Source organism: Rhyacophila brunnea, unplaced genomic scaffold (assembly GCF_057557595.1).
Source record: "Rhyacophila brunnea isolate RB1 unplaced genomic scaffold, BYU_Rbru_1.0 scaffold_4, whole genome shotgun sequence".
Taxonomy (NCBI): Eukaryota; Metazoa; Arthropoda; class Insecta; order Trichoptera; family Rhyacophilidae; genus Rhyacophila; species Rhyacophila brunnea.
In genome coordinates this window covers 30,981,183-30,995,135 of record NW_028233068.1, presented here as the reverse complement: position 1 = coordinate 30,995,135, position 13,953 = coordinate 30,981,183, and the positions used below count along the sequence as shown (strand labels likewise).

Sequence of the window (13,953 nt, the reverse complement as noted above, 5' to 3'; positions counted from 1 at the left end):
AGAATGAGACTCGGGCTCAAAGTCCTAGGTGAGAGCTAAACTTGTAGAAAACGGGGTACACCCCCTAGAGACTGGGCGAACATCTTTGATGTTATAAAATGATCCACTTGATAATTTCAAGCCGAACATCCCGCTAAAGGATGAACTTTTTGTTTGTTGGACCCATAAGGACAATATTCGGAAGAGGGTTTTTCTTAACTGTTTTCCCATGAAAGACTTGTTTGAAAAGCGAAGGAAAATGTAAATTCAACAGCTCAATATTTAGCTAGATTACATGTGGGAAAGGGCATTAATGTACTCACAAGACCCAACCCTAGAAATAATAGTTAGGAAACCGAGGTCTGCCTCTCAGACCTCACAAGGTCTCAATTAAAAGAAAAGGTAGGTGGGGGAATGGAACTACGAACTACCATCGAGAAATTCCGCGGAGGACCGCAGGCTGCTCAATTTTTCGCAGACGGCTTGTTTATTTTAGAAGAAATTTTTCGCCGCGGGCCTCTCGATTTCAAATGGAGAGTGGTGAACGTATCCTTTTTTTAGACTAAAACTCTCATGGAAAGTAATTAAGTAACGTCTCGTTTCTTTAGACAAATATTGTTAGTACAAAGAGGTAAGTATTCTAGTTCTCCCGAACTGCTTTAGGGGTATTTTTTATCTATTGCCAACTTTTTTCCGAATTTTCAAAATTATAGTATTTTGGGCGTACTATACCTGTTTTATGTCGCACATAGTACGCAGACGAAAATTATAGTACAAATACTATAATTATAGTACGGTTGGCAGCACTGGCTGGTGCTGCCATTTTATTCTTATATAGTATATTAGTCTATGTCCTTATCTATGCATGCTGCCAAAAGAAATCTTTGAAAATAAAGCCCCTCAGCTATGAAAAACTCACATTAGCGAGTAGTATAATAATAATTACCATGATTTTAGTAGAATCTTAATAAAATATAAAATCACTAAAATATATTTTGACCTGATAAAATTTGTTGCAAAGTGATATTTAAATAAAATTGGGATGACAACTGGCAGCATTATGAGATCTGTCAATTTTTGTAACAAGATTCAAAAAGATGAGGTTAAATTGCAAATTATTTAGTAAACATAGTCAATCATTTTACATAACGACGCCTATTTTCTATGTCAATGCGAGTAAGTATAAGCTGTTTATGTGTGGTACAAATATTTTCAACGTTACGCCCGATACACGTACAAAATTGTCGACTACACCTACTCTAGAATAATAACAATGTTACGTCTTTATTAATAACATTATTCTATTGTTCCCTTAAATGAAGAAATTTACATCACCTGCTCACGGAATAAATTATTTACATACTCAAGTCCTTAATATGTGTAAACGTTGTTTCTCATCAGCATCAATAACTTATTATGGAATCCACCTATTAGTTTGACTACCTATAGTATCTTTTACAGAGCCACATATAGGTCATCTGTACTCCGCTGTTATAGCTGATACAATTCAAAGATTTGAGAAACTAACCCATCCTGCGAGACGCATCATATTCAGCACTGGGACAGATGAGCATGGCACTAAAGTGCAACAAGCGGCTGCAAAGCACAACAAACCTGTCGATGAATATTGCAACACTATTTCAGAACAGTACAAGAAACTGTTTCAAGATACCGGAATCGATTATACTCGGTTTATAAGAACAACTGATGAGCAGCATAAAAGTGCTGTGCAACATTTTTGGGTAAATTAAAAAAAAAATCACACTACAATTTATTTAAAATCATTGTTTACAACTATTTATTTTGTATTTAATGAACTATTTTTAGTAATTATGCTGCAGATGCCCGCATGAGCTTTTATAATTTTCTTTTTACGAAAACAGATTATTCCATGTAGACAATTATATTATTAAATACATTTTTCTGTCAATGCAGATGCTTTTTGATTCAATAATTGTTAATATTAATTCTATGGAATAGTACAAAACTTAAATCCATTAGAACAATAATTGTTCATATAAAATTTGAATTTTTCATATATTTCGATGTATTATTATCACACACTAAGATTATATTAGGTTGTATTAGGTTGGGTAGGTTAGGTTAGGTTAGGTTTGGTTTGGCCTAAAAAGAAAGTTATAAAAACTCATGCGGGCATCTGGGCCACATTTACCCTATTTTTTTATTCAACGAATAATTTACAAGTGAGGATTTGAGAATGAAACATAGTTTGAAAAGCCGATAACCAATATTAACGCAATATGTGAAGTGCTTCAGATGTATGAATTCAAGTTAATTTCGTCATAATTAGATATGATGCAGGTGACTCAATTGGTAAATGACATTGGCCAGAATCCAATGGATGAGTCCTGTTAGGCGTCATTTTTTGAAAGCATTTTTTAGAAGATATAAGATATAATTTGTATTTAATTTTATTACGACATCAAAATGAAAACCTTTGTTTGTAGTGAAGTTTTTAGTGACGTAACTTAGTGAAGTAACCAATGATATTGAAAAAAACATTTTTGTATAGAGATGGAGCCAAACGTATGAAAATAATGGCATAAAAGAACACTCTGTTTCGAAACACACATTGAAAGACAACATTTGAATTTGCCAGACCCAGAATTCAAACCCGGGACCCGCGACATTATAAGCTGACACGTTACCACTCGGCCATCATGAAAATTAAAATCTAGCGCTAAAAACAGTGCAAAATACAATGTTGTCTAAAAATTATGAAGATTCCATTGTAGTTCAATCTACCAAGATTATGAGAATCATCCCCACTAACCTTGCAGTGTCAATGAGAGTAATCTCTATGAATCCAATAGGATGTAGGAGTAAAATCAGGCCAAAAAATCACTGGCAAGATGGTATCGATGACTGTATCTAAGCTTGGGGTACCGATTTGGAAATTAATCATTTTGGATAGATATAGGCCGAGAGAGTTGTTGGAAGAAGGCAGAACCCATTGATAATGACAATCATTTAAATAAATTTTGCTTGTTATTTCAGAATAAACTTAAAAGCGGAGGTTTTATTTATGAATCTGGGTATTCTGGGTGGTACTGCGTTAGTGATGAAACATTTTTAACAGATACACACTTGAAAGATGAAACAAGAGATGGGAAAACGGTATGTACTTTAAATACTTGAAGTAATGAATAAATACATATTAATATGATGATTAGCGGTGTAGTCTAGCAGGTATACACCGAGTAACCCCAGAAGTCCATATAATGAACAGATAGTGTGTTCGTTTTAAACGTCTTCCTGTCCTGCATGTTGATTCCCAACTGTTTCACATGACTTCACTTTAGCTGTCACCTGCGCTAGATGGCCCAGCATGATAAGACCGTCTCGGAAATAGCCAAGCTCCAGATTAGCAGGGTACTAGAAGATACTTTTTTAAAATGCAAAACAATGAGATTCAATAGTAGATTTTTGTATCTAACTCTATATATTAAAGCCGCCAAATGCTGGTTCTGGTTCGTTTCAGAAGTCTTCCATAAATGTTTGTATCAATGTGATCCTAGAATTTATTATTGAATTGAATACGCTATAAAAAAGATCAATATTATTGCATAATGAATTCATAATATTCTCCAAAATAAAAATCGACATTGACAAGATACTTCCATCCTGTGTTTTAATATATATTATATAAATTTTATATATTAGTTGACTTTTTTATAATCATAATAATTATTGTTTATTTAGTTATTTGAATGTTAAATAATGATAGGGTTGATCATCATGATCTTTTGTTTTAATATTCATACTCTCCTTGAAAATTTAAGGTAAAAGTATCAATTGAATCGGGGCATCCGGTGGAATGGACTGAGGAAAAGAATTACATGTTCAAGTTAAGCTCACTCAAAGCTGACTTGAAACACTGGTTCTCACACAGTAAGAAAGTATTTTTAATTTACTTATCATAATATTCAGTTACTTTTTGATGGACGTGTGGTAACATGTTCACTTATGAAATCACTGGTCTCAGGACCGAATCCCAGGTTTTGCAAATTCACATGTTGTTTTTGGATGCATGTTTAGACTGAGAGAATGGACGTAATAGTTTGAGCAAATGGCTAATATCCATTTTTCATAAAAAAAGACTTTAAAAACCTCTGTGAAGTGACAAAGCTTCACATCGGATTGTAAAACCAATAAAAAGTGACTCATTCTCAATAAATGTCCCTTACCCACTTTCAGGTAAGCTCTCTCGACATGTATTAATTGTTTAAATAAAATACTTTTAAAATCAAGTGGATAAAAGCATATTCGTGAGACTTGCGGAAGACAGCTGATTCAGTGGGTAATGAAGTGTTTCAGAGTGGTTACGACCCTGTGTTATGAAGAATACTTCTTCTTCTTCGACCATGTCCAATCCTAATAGGATCATATGGGCCTCCACAGAGTAGAGGTTTGTATTAACAGATTTTGTTTTTACGAGAAATGGATGTCAGCCACTTGCTCAACCTATAAGGTCCATACCCTGACTCACACACATATTGAAAAACAATATGTGTACTTGCCAGACCCAGGATTCGAACCTGGGACCCACGGCATGATAGTCCAACGCTTATGCCGCGCGGCCACCGTGGGCGAATAATACAACAATACATAATATAGATTAGATGACAATTTGAATATACTTACTTGAAATTTATTGTTTACAGGTAACACTATCCAACCTAAAAAGTATTTGTCAATTCTATTGGACAATATAGACCATTTTAATAATCTACCCGACATTTCAATCAGTAGACCATCCAACAGAGTGAATTGGGCAATTAAGGTATATTCACATGTTTTAATCATCCATTGTTTTCATTATTATTAATAATATTTGGCTGACTGTTAGTGATTCTCGAAATCATTTTCAGGTCCCTGATGACCCCGATCAAAGTGTTTATGTTTGGTTGGATGCTCTCATCAATTATTTGACTGTGCTCGGCTATCCTGATACTACGCAACAAAACTTTGCATGGCCTGCAAATGTACACGTCGTTGGGAAAGATATATTAAAGTATTGTGACACTTACATTACTTGCATTCACATTTAAATACTACAAAGCTAATTTATTTTTATATCATTTGATCTAAAACTTTTGTTCAGTCAAAAAAATGATTAAGTGGCGCACAATGAGAGAATGTTTTTGATAAAAAATATATTACCTTGGCTTATCATATTTTAGTATAAAAATAGTACGCAGAAACTACTTTTATGAAACAAAATAATTCCTATATTTTTTACGAGTTATGCAGCATATGCAGCAAGCAAAGGAAGATTTCAATTATAACCTTAGATATTCATAATTAACGGACCACAATTACAGGCGGTCCTCGACTTACGTACATAATTGGTTCCTGAAAATGTGTATGAATGTTGAATGTACAAATGAGCAATGTAAAATAACAGCATATAGTGTATTTTAAAATATTTTGGACAATGAGGAAATGAATTCATTTGCAGTATCATTATCTGCACTGGTAACTTCTCCAGTGAATTTAATATTATGTAAAGTTTAAAGAATACCTTAGTTTAAATTTGTCGAACCAGCCTTCACTTGCTTGAAATTCCATGTTAAAATCTTTTTTTAATCGAGTCTTTCAATCTTCATGCAAACTAATAGCCTTAGCTTGAATAATTGAAAAATTCAGAGGAACATCTTCTTGATGTTGATCATCAATCCATGATGACAAAAATCTCCATTTCATCCATCACTATGCCGTGTCTTTTGGAAACAATCTTTGAAGATAATATATTTCCAAAATTTTCCATATTTCTTAATTATAATATTATTTTTCAAAATTGAACATACACCGGTTTAAGTCATACTTCTCTCTCATAAATGGCTGATTAAAACAAAAGTTTCGCTGCTCTCAGAATGCCTAATTATTTCTATCATTGTCTCTATCTATGAAGTTTGATGTGAGTCATTGTTTCTTTGTGTCCGTATCGACACTGCAGTTTCTTCGTTTCTCACTCATGTTTATAAATTTATAAGGTCGAAATATTTACACATTCATAATCAAATAAACTGGAAAAATTTACAACACATCAGCACTCGTCCTAACGAAAGAAAGTGATTTTGCTTGAAATCGTACAGTTTATGCATTATCGACAAAAATCTATATTTTAAGAAATGTACGAAAGAAGAATGTACGAAAGTCAAGGACCGCCTGAATAGTTTCTTTTCCATCCTCGCCACATAGTACATAATTTTATTATTAAACATTATAACATTACTTAAATTCAAATGTAAATTTCAGTATTCATAGTTGACAAAGTTCACGGTGTGAGCAAAACACATGCCGTAAAGCAATCTTTATAATACGTGATGAATACCAGAGTCAAACAATTGCACAAGCATGCTTGTTGGCGGTAGGTGAAAGATCTTAGGAAGCGTACAACTACGAATTGTAAGCGTTGTATGATGATCCCCCTGTCGTCTCACACATGAAAGTAGGGCACCTCCACTAGGCAGGCCATGTCTTAAGGATGGAAGACACCCAATCATCATAGAGGCTCCTCTTCAACAGACCAGTAGGGATAAGGAGGGTTAGAAGACCTAGACTGTGGTGTTTGGACTATGTGGAAGGAAACACAGTGTTCCTGAGGCTATTGGTGGTGGAGGGAGTTTGCAACAGACAGAGTGGAGTGAAGATGTTTCCTGGAGGTGGCCAAGACTCACATTGGGTCATCTATTGATGATTATCCGTATTGGTAGCTGGTAAAATGTAATGATTGTTTATATGTTGAAATAGTATTGTTATAACAATACATTTACTGTTAGGTATGTGACCCAGGTAGTGGTTCAGAACATGAAAGCTTGTATTATTGTATGAGAGAGTATTATGTAGGTACTTAATTGTATCCATAATTTCATATTTGGTGACCTGTATTTTTTCCTTGTGAAGTGGCGGATAGGCTTAAATGCTTATACAGAATGCGCAGCCCTGGTATCAATGTCATGTAATATTTCTATTACATGATTCATTCATGTCATATTTTGTGTTCCAATTCACAGATTCCACGCCTTATATTGGCCTGCATTTTTAATAGCCGCAGGTCTAGAGCCCCCTAAAAGTATTCTTTGCCACGGCCATTGGATAGTGGACGACCGCAAGATGTCGAAATCTCTTGACAATGTTGTCAGTCCATACGACACACTGGGCGGATTGGAAGCCTTGCGATATTCCATGCTCAAGGAAGGATCACTTCAGACTGATTTGAGTAATATTTCTTAATCTCTAACATAATTTTATGTAAAGCAAACCATACTAAATTATTAGCTGTCCCCTTTCAACATGTCAATGTTCTTTTCAATATTTAATTTTAAGGCCATATTTTTTTTTAAATGATGTCTTAATAACCAACGGAATTTACGTTACTCAGTAGAATTTTATTTTACTAAGATTAGTTTTCATAATGGCGCAAAAACCAAAGTAGTTATCAATTCATAGCTAAAGCAATTTGTAGAATTAAAATTCAAGATAAATATTTAATTAAATTAATTTATAGTTTCATTGTGTTAAAATAAATAAATTTCTTTCTAATACTTACACAGATTACAATGAAGTCAAAATGTCGAGAATATTGAATGCACATCTCGCTGATACCATGGGAAATCTTTTGAATAGATGCACTGGTCTAGCGTTAAATCCACGACAAGAATTCCCTTATTTACACCCTGAAGAGTTCAGAGAAATCAGAAAGTGTGACACAGGAAGCAAATTAATAGAATCTGTTAACAGATTACCAGGTAAAATAATTTATAGTGGTAGAAATTAAATGTTTTTTTAAGTTGATTTAGTTTCACGAATAAACAAAACCTGATATAACAGAACATGAATGTTTGAGATTTTGAATTGAGTAGTGGTTCTCACGTGAAAATTTACTGTGGACGCACAATTGACATTGACAGTTATATAGAAACGTCTGGTGGCTGCGGCCATGCAATCCAAACTTCACTTTTGTTGTCATTGAAAAAATTAAAGCTACATTTTATTTACTAAAAAAAATGGATCAATTTATTTATAGAAAAGTCCATTTAATAAAAGACATTTGAACATTTTACTACATAGGTAACTATTTATTTAAAAATAATGCAAATGGAAATTCCTCAATACTCCATTTTTCCAATGCGAGCCGCACGGCTGCTTCTAAGTTTACATCTGTCAACCGGCTTCGATATTTGTTTTTTATGAAGTGTATTACACTGAATGATCTTTCACAGTATACAGTAGTAGGAAAAATCGATTGTTATTATGGATCATTTGAGCGTGGAAAGTTATGGGTATTCAACCAATTTTATAAATAAATTTTTGAAATATTATTCTGTAAAGTGTTGGTGGCCGCAGCAAAATCCTCTGGTACATGAGAACCACTGCTGTAGAGTATCATAATATCTCAAATTACCGATGTGAACTTTGGAGCGAAAATAGTGATGTTATATAGTACGTGGAGTAGTTTTTCTTATAATGTGAAAGGTGAGAGGCTGTTTAACCACATGTATAACTATAGCTTCACCTTATTTGTGAACCATTTTCAAATGTGACAATGGCGCGTGATTTTAAAGTCTCAATTTGTAGACTTATTTGAAATTCAACGAACCCGGTCGTCAATATTTTGTATTGATTGTTTCATGATACTGTAGTGGTTGCTTACAAGAACAGATGTCATTACCCGTTGATAGATTCTACATTACCTAATTACCACCAACAGCTCGTAAATATTTTTTTTTACTTTATTCTGAGCCACCATATTTTGACAGACATCTGTCTGTACCCTCAATGCTCCACAACGAATCAGGGGCATAAGGAATACAGTGTAGTGCTAAATAAAAAAGTCCCGAAGCATTAGCTACCTATTCCCTATCTTAAAGTGTTATGTTTTAAGAATTGTAGAACAATGTCAGTCAGAAGTTAGCCATGTGGTCAGTGTATCAATTTAAGATGATGGATGTGGATGATCGAATTGGGTAAAGCGCTTGAAGGAACCAACACCAATTTTTCTCATAATCACTTCCGAATTGGACTGTTTAATCAGTTTTTTTAATATTTTTTCATATTTTCACACCCACTGTATTGGGTTTGAATGTAAATGTATTCAAGTTCTCGATTTGTTTCCCATGTTAAAAATAACAACAACACAATGTTACTCAACATTATTGTGTGTAAAATAATATTAAACAGAACTGTTTGAAAAAGTGCCAGAGTGTTGATCCGGCATGGTCTGGGCCCACTGCACCACTGAGTATAAGAATAAATTTTCATTTCATATATCAAAAATATTGTAGATAATGTTTGTTGATAGATATTTATTAATGTTGATATTTCGGTGAGCCTTTTTATTTGCCTATGTCATAATTTCAATTTCATTTCAATTTTTAAATTTATGTATCATTAGCTATTTATATTTTCAGATCTGTGTCACAAGCATTATTCAAATTACAACTTCCACTTGGTAGTTGAAAATGTCATGTTGACCCTTCAAGCGGCAAATGTGTTTTTTGAATATCAAAAACCATGGGTCATGAAAAAATTGCCAGAGCAGCAAAAGCATCTCGATGTGGTCCTGCATATGACTATCGAGACATTAAGAATCGCCGGTATAATACTTCAACCCATTATTCCAGAGATGTCCGTGAAGATGTTGAATAAATTGTCAATTCCTGCAGATACCAGAAACTGGGACCACATTGGGACCATAAGTTGGCAGGATGGTGGAATGACAGAGAAGAGAAACATTTCGAATGATAAACTCACTCTGTTTCAAAAAATAGTGCTGGATAAAGAAAAAATAGCCAGTTTGGGATAAAAAAAATATTGTTATTAGTTAGAAATGGATAATATGTCATTAAATTTATTAAAGAATATACAATTTTGTTTTAAAGTAGACACAGCATAACAAATAATTTTATTGATATGCCTTTATGAAGGGCATACCCAGCTAATAGCATAGAAATGCCTGTAGATATAAATCACATTCGATACTATTACTGTACAAGGAATATCGGGTCTGTGCTTTGACTTCCTGAATGTCAGTTTCCTTGTCATGCGCGATTCATCTATTCTGTGTATAATATGAGGCGTCTAATTACAAAAAGCGACAAGTTCACAATTCAATATTTTTGGGAAACAACGTTTTTATGTTTCAAGCTTCAATTATTTGTATTAACATAAGATTATTTTTTCCGTTGTATTCTATATCGAAATTAGAACCAAATGGCAATTTGTTTCAGTCGATGAACTCTTAAATGTAATAAATATAGGCAAAATAAAATTGGACGTAGCGCTATTTGTACCTCACTTTAAATTTATTCCGCATAAGGCACATATTTCCGTGGCACTGTCATGAGTTTACCAGATGCTACAGCATGGGAGACGCCCTTTTCAATATTGAACGTTCCCTTATTGGTTGACTGAAACACGCGCGAAATCAACCAAGCTTTAAATATTATGAAACACGGACTTGTCGCTTTGTGTAATAACTTAATTTTTTATGTAGTGTATTTTCGTAGGGTTATGTCGCATTTTGGAATTTGTAGATCAATACATATTGTGTAAAATTATACAAAGAATACGTGTGTATTTTTTTCTCGATTTTGACCAAATGTGGACTTATCGCTTTTTTGAATTAGACGCCTCATATGACCCATCCGTCTAAGGTGGTTATTAATATTCATTTTCACCTACCTAGAATCAGCCTGTATTCGATTATCGTAAACTTAACGAAATAACTGACTGCAATAATTATAATATTATTTCTTAAAAATTCATTACAACAATAGTCAGCGAAGTGTCTAATTATCACACACTCAATAAAATATCTGATTCGCATTTTATTGAATAGTCATTTCAACATATCGTCTATGTAAGTTTAATACCGATCAGGAGGGACAAAAAACCTTGTAATTTCGTCAATAAAATACATAAAAATTAAATTTAAATGCAGTTTATTTTGTCTTCCTGTTTTATATTAGAAAATATATTTTTACTATCGTAAGCATCTGCAAATTAATTGCCATTGGATTATTTTGTAAATCAGTTGAACCTAACGCGGTATTGCTGCCACTCTCCGTTTGTCCGCTGTATTGGATCAGAGATATACGCGATCTTGCTTGCTTCTTTAGTATGGATAATTCATACACCGTATTGATTTTATGCTTTTTTTGCTATTTTTATGATGCAAGTAGTCTATTGGTAAATTTCAAAATTTGAATGCACTAATCAATGCGGCTTGCGCCGTTTAACCGAGAGCGCCAAAAATACGTATTTTCAACATATTGGTTCATCCGTGGTATTGAACTTATATAGACGATATTATTCAATAGTGCGTCCGTCAATAATTAGCAGATCATAATTGATTGGACAGGTCACTTGATTACCATTTCCCAGTCTGTTAGTAGGTATCTCAGTCTCTGTATCGCTCCGCACAGCATCTCATTCTACCTAGCCTCGAACCTCGGAACATTATCATAAAGTATTGTAACATAGCTCTCTTGTACCAACCGTTTACGCTGTAAATAAAACACGCTCCTCCGTCCATTGGAGCAACCACCAAATCTCGTTTTCCATATCTCCTCCTGATGACTTTATCTACACATCCTCAGGGCTCGAAATGTACTGGAGCGCACCGGAGCGCCGTTCCAGTTCGTGAACTCGGTAAAATTATCGCTCCGTCTCGTGGAAAAAATAATTTGACCGTTTGAGCTAGATAGGCTATACAACAAAAAATCTAACACACTTATTTTTATAAAATACACATAAAATTTTATACCAATTGATACACCCCTGTTACAGGCGGGCTTCTCCCGGTGTAAAATAATCATTTAGTAGCTTAAGTCGAAACGTAACCCTGACCTCTAGAAACGGCTTCATAAAACATCTAATCTGATTCCTTGCTCAACCACGTAAGTATTTTTTATTTATAAGTAAGAGCCTTCGTCCGGTGTGCGAAAATCACATATTGGGCGGAGGTGTAATTAAGATAAATTTAATTTAATTTAAAAAGTATAAATGATGATGGATGAAAGCGATAATTTTAAGACTAAATATAAGTATTTAAATATAATAAATTTTGCCGCGCTTGTCGGCAACGTCCAAATTTCGACGCGCCTGCGCCAGGGTCAGGCTCGTGATTCGCCGAATCAAAGATCACGCGATAAAATTTGGCCAATCACGAGAGTCCTTTTTGCTGGAATGGCGTGGGTACGCGAAGTTTGAAAAAGAAAAAAAGTAATTAGTAAGCGTCCCCTTTCCGATAGGATGGGACCTGCGAAACTTATTGTTAAAACAAAATATGTAAACGTTTAAAGAAAATGTAAAATATAAGAAGACCACGTTACGAGCACGAAAGACTGAGTTTTATTTACACTCCAATCGTTTGAATTTCTTTTTTTGTGAATCCGGGGTTCGATGGACACCTGAGCTAGCCTCTGGAACCCCGGGGATGTCACTATGTAAATATTTTCAAAAAATTGTTGAGTAAACTTTTCCATTTTGAGCGCTGCACCTCCTGGCCATCCCACTATGGTGGTCTCGTCCCTTTACAATGAGACCGCTAAAGATTATTTAAAATGAAGTCATATTCAGCTTTCTGAAAGTGCTTAAAGCCGCGCTGACACGGTCCAAGTACTCCAAGTTAGCTTGGATAGGAATAATTAGTATGAAGCTATCGCTTGGATGGCACTCGGTCCAAGTGTACTTAAGTTACAACCATTTCTGGGCAGGTAGTTAGTGAAAAATATATGACAAAACCGATAAAAAACGTTGCAAATTGTCACTAATATCTTTTTGGCTAAGCACGATCGATATTATTGAAAGATGGAAGGTTTATTTTTTTAATATTTTATTAAGTATCCCTTGTAATGTATTCATAAGCAAATATGAACTGTTGTCTATGTCAATTTCTGTCAAACAAAAAATGTCTATGGTATCCTGTAGGTACCAGTGTTGCCAACCGTACTATAATTATAGTATTTGTACTATAATTTCGGTCCGCGTACTATGTACGATATAAAACAGGTATAGTACCCCCAAAATACTATAATTTTGAATATCGGAAAAAAAGGTAAAAGCAGTAAAATTTCCTTATTTCCGTTAGATAAATTGGCGTAAAGTACTATAATTTCTCAATATAAGAAGATTTGGAGTACATGGGAAAAAATTGCTTGAAAAACGTAAAAAAATCACTTGACTTTGGTTTAAAATGAAATTTCTTGAATTCTTCCGTAAGCACTTTTGGTCGGAAGACGTACCTAAATAAAAAGGGGTTTTTGAGTATCTCAAATTCTTCGTTATTTTTTTTTGAGAAACAAAAAACCTATACATTTTCAATCGAATGACAACGCGTACTATATTTTTCCCCCAAATACTATAATTTTAGAGGCTCTGTACTATAATTACACTTTGAAAAGATGGCAACACTGGTAGGTACTGGCTGGCAACCAGCGTTGCCATGTCTACTGAAATTTCAGTAGATCTACTGATATTTTTTGCCAATATACTGAATTTTTGATTTTTTTTCGAAATTCATGAAATCTACTGATATTTGGCTATTTCCCATATTTTTAAGTCAACGATGGTGAATTTATTAATAAAGTTGAAAAGATTTACGCACGCCTTTGTTGATTTGGATACACGCTTCTAAATTAACAAAGGATGCATTGTTACGCTACCCAATACCGGCATTTTAACCCACTGACATCATCATTGCTTAGAAAATAATAAATTAATACCTACCTACCAGCAAAAATAAAATTTAATGGGGATGAACAATTGCATCATTGTTAAGTGATAAGCTGATAAGAAGGAAACCGAAGAACAAGAGACATTATTCAAACATTTCAATCATTGTTAGTACAAAGGGTTTTTGTCCACAAATATTTTTTTTAGAACGCAAAAAAACTTTTTTCTTCTGGTTTCAAATATTTTTCTTATGCACGTAAGTTCGAATGA

General features: G+C 34.0%; 1 protein-coding gene across 1 annotated transcript; it reads left to right on the top strand.

The window, feature by feature from the left end:
- Positions 1 to 1,018: 1,018 nt before the first annotated feature.
- On the top strand, positions 1,019 to 11,555 carry MetRS-m (Methionyl-tRNA synthetase, mitochondrial). The gene is made up of 9 exons (XM_085953795.1): positions 1,019 to 1,155; positions 1,441 to 1,721; positions 2,998 to 3,117; positions 3,783 to 3,891; positions 4,665 to 4,783; positions 4,872 to 5,014; positions 7,020 to 7,225; positions 7,560 to 7,754; positions 9,417 to 11,555. Exons 1-9 carry the CDS (start codon positions 1,077 to 1,079, stop codon positions 9,809 to 9,811), a joined length of 1,647 nt encoding a protein of 548 aa, XP_085809921.1. The 5' UTR covers positions 1,019 to 1,076; the 3' UTR covers positions 9,812 to 11,555.
- The last annotated feature ends 2,398 nt before the right edge of the window (positions 11,556 to 13,953 follow it).

What these genes read in the sequence shown, in the direction of transcription:
- MetRS-m (XM_085953795.1), top strand. Translation starts at nt 1,077, where the DNA reads ATGAGGTTAAATTGCAAATTATTTAGTAAACATAGTCAATCATTTTAC. An exon ending in TATTTTCTATGTCAATGCGA is followed by an intron (nt 1,156 to 1,440) that starts GTAAGTATAAGC and finishes TATCTTTTACAG; the next exon opens with AGCCACATATAGGTCATCTG. An exon ending in GTGCTGTGCAACATTTTTGG is followed by an intron (nt 1,722 to 2,997) that starts GTAAATTAAAAA and finishes TTGTTATTTCAG; the next exon opens with AATAAACTTAAAAGCGGAGG.